Genomic DNA, 2,514 nt, shown 5'->3' with positions numbered 1-2,514 from the left:
AAATATATTTTTTTATGGACAAAACTACCCTTATCCCTTTCAATTGCCTTTCTTCCCACTCCTCCCTTCGTTCACATATTGGTGTTTATATATATATATATAAGGGTTAAACGACAATTAAAAATAAAAGAGAAAAAAGAATACACACACATATTGTTAGCTATATATATATATATATATATATATATATATATATATATGAATTTATGGTTGAGAGGATTGCATATATATATATAAACTGGGATACGGATCTAACAAGGAAAAAAAAAAAGGAAAGTAATCCGTACAAATCTAACAAGGAAAAAAAATGAAAAAATGAAAATAAAAGTAATGTTATATATATAGGCATACGAATCGAAAAATAAAAATAAAAAATAAAAAAGGAGGAAAGTAATGCTGTAATGTTATATATATATATATGTATATATATATATATACACACACACTATATATGTAAACTTTACAAGTGAGAACTGAAGAGACGGATGAAAGGCTTAAAAGGGCTGTTTTGTCTCCAAAAAAAATATAATTTTAATATTTTATAAAAAGTGATAAACTTGTAATTAATGAAGGCATTAATTATAATTTTACTCACCACGACTGTAAATGAACAGTCGCCTAAGCATTCCTCTTTTTTTATATATATTATTTTTTGGCACCATTTCCTGTGAATTTACTAATGTTGTTCCTAATGTACCTCCCAACAAGCAAGAGTGAGTATCTTCCGCATCGTGCAACGCGATTCATGATATTAAAGTGAACCTACATCAATCCCACTGATCTTAGTCGTTCGTTTAGGCGACATCCCCACGTGCTTAGGACTTCAACCTACTAGTATAATGCCACGATACAAGAACGAAATGTCTCTGTCTCTCTATAGTCTATATATATATATATATATATGCACACGCGCACAGACTTCCTCGTGCGGCAAGCTTTTATTTAATGAATTCATCCCACGTGGCTCGAGACTAAAATTCTTTACACGTGCAATCGCCGACCAAGAAAGGCCTTATCATTCCCCCAACAAATCATCCCACGTGTACACCTCTCTCAGACCGACTCATCTCTACCGTTTGTTTGTCTGGCTCTTCAAATTCAAAGCCAAGTACATTGACCATTTTTCATCTCTAGCCTCAATCTCCACCGTAGATCTTGAAAAATACTAATACTTTGACTTTCTTGGGTCCCACTTTGCATGGTTATGATAATCTGAAGTGGAGTACAAAATTAACCAACTGCTTGGTAAAGAAAATCACACGAACCATCTTGGAAATACTTCTTAAATAATTGTGTCCAGTTTTTGACTCTCATATTCATACACTCATATATATGTACATATATATATATAACTAATATATATATGTTTGTGTGTGCGCGTTTTCATTTACCCAAGGGTTGCCTGAAGAGGTAGAAAAATCTCCAAATGGGTGTGTCTGAATCAGGGATTGGATGCAAGAAGCACACAAACGACCAGCAATTGCCTGGTGTTTGTTCGTCTTGTCTAAGAGAGAGACTGTCTGACCTCTCATATTCATCTTCTTCACATGCCAATATATATACAGCAAATATGGCTTCTTCATATACTTCTCTCTCTTACTCTTCTGCTTCTTCTGTTTGTATATCACCAACACATGGTCATGGTCGTCGCCACCGTCGGACCGCTTCTGACGTAAAGGGTTCCATCTCTTTCATCTTGAATGCAAACACAGGGCTCAAAAAGAGCAGATCAATGGCGTTTGTCGCAAGAAGCCGAGGCCTAGACGGTTCGGTCAGTGGGAGGAAGAAGGGAGGGAGATTTTGGTCCAAGCTGATTCGTTCCACGGGTAATAAGATGAAGGGGGTTTTGATGCATTCCAGGACTACTGTAAAAGAGAGGTTTGAGTATTAGGGTTGTGTTAATGGTGGATTTTGGCTAATAAACAGAAAGATGAAAATAGAAAGAAGGTCTATTTTGTGATATATATATATATATATATATATATATATATATATATATTTTGTATATAACTTTCTGTAATCTGTATGACATGATGAATATGTGCATCAAAGATTTTAGCTCTTTTATCTCTTTATCTGCAAATTGTATATGATCGATCGATCTTCATCTTCAGCAGCTTCGATCAGGATTTTAGTATTGTATCTGCATGCATCTCTTGGGTCAAAGTAATATGGCGTGTTAGGTTGAACCTTTTGTTTTTGTTTTTGTTTTTTTGGTACACAACTTTAGGTTGAACCTTTATGGTCAATTTTACGAGTTTTATGAAGTCATGTTGCTTCTTTAGTTAGGTCGAACCTTTTGTTTTATGTTTCTTTGTTTTTGTTTTTTGTAAATATGTTTAGATTGAACTTTGAATTTTACCAATTTGATGACTCACCTTTGTTGAACGTCATTCAAGAATAGGTAAATCAATTTAACTTGATTACAATACGGCCATATTGGGAATATGTATAAAAAAATTAGAAAGATACAATTCAAGCGATTGTCCGTCCACAAAACAAATAATAATATAT

The 2,514-nt window shown here is 33.8% G+C and overlaps 1 protein-coding gene across 1 annotated transcript; it reads left to right on the top strand.

Moving 5' to 3' along the window:
* The first annotated feature begins 1,249 nt into the window (after positions 1-1,249).
* LOC132287009 (uncharacterized) lies at positions 1,250-2,142 on the top strand. The gene has a single exon (XM_059789467.1). It carries the CDS (start codon positions 1,427-1,429, stop codon positions 1,889-1,891), a length of 465 nt encoding a protein of 154 aa, XP_059645450.1. The 5' UTR covers positions 1,250-1,426; the 3' UTR covers positions 1,892-2,142.
* Positions 2,143-2,514: the final 372 nt, after the last annotated feature.

Source organism: Cornus florida, unplaced genomic scaffold (assembly GCF_030987335.1).
Source record: "Cornus florida cultivar Cherokee Brave unplaced genomic scaffold, ASM3098733v1 CherokeeBrave_3.0.0_Hap2_Chr11, whole genome shotgun sequence".
Taxonomy (NCBI): Eukaryota; Viridiplantae; Streptophyta; class Magnoliopsida; order Cornales; family Cornaceae; genus Cornus; species Cornus florida.
The sequence above is the reverse complement of the archived record's forward strand: the minus strand, read 5'-3'. Positions and strand labels throughout refer to the sequence as shown.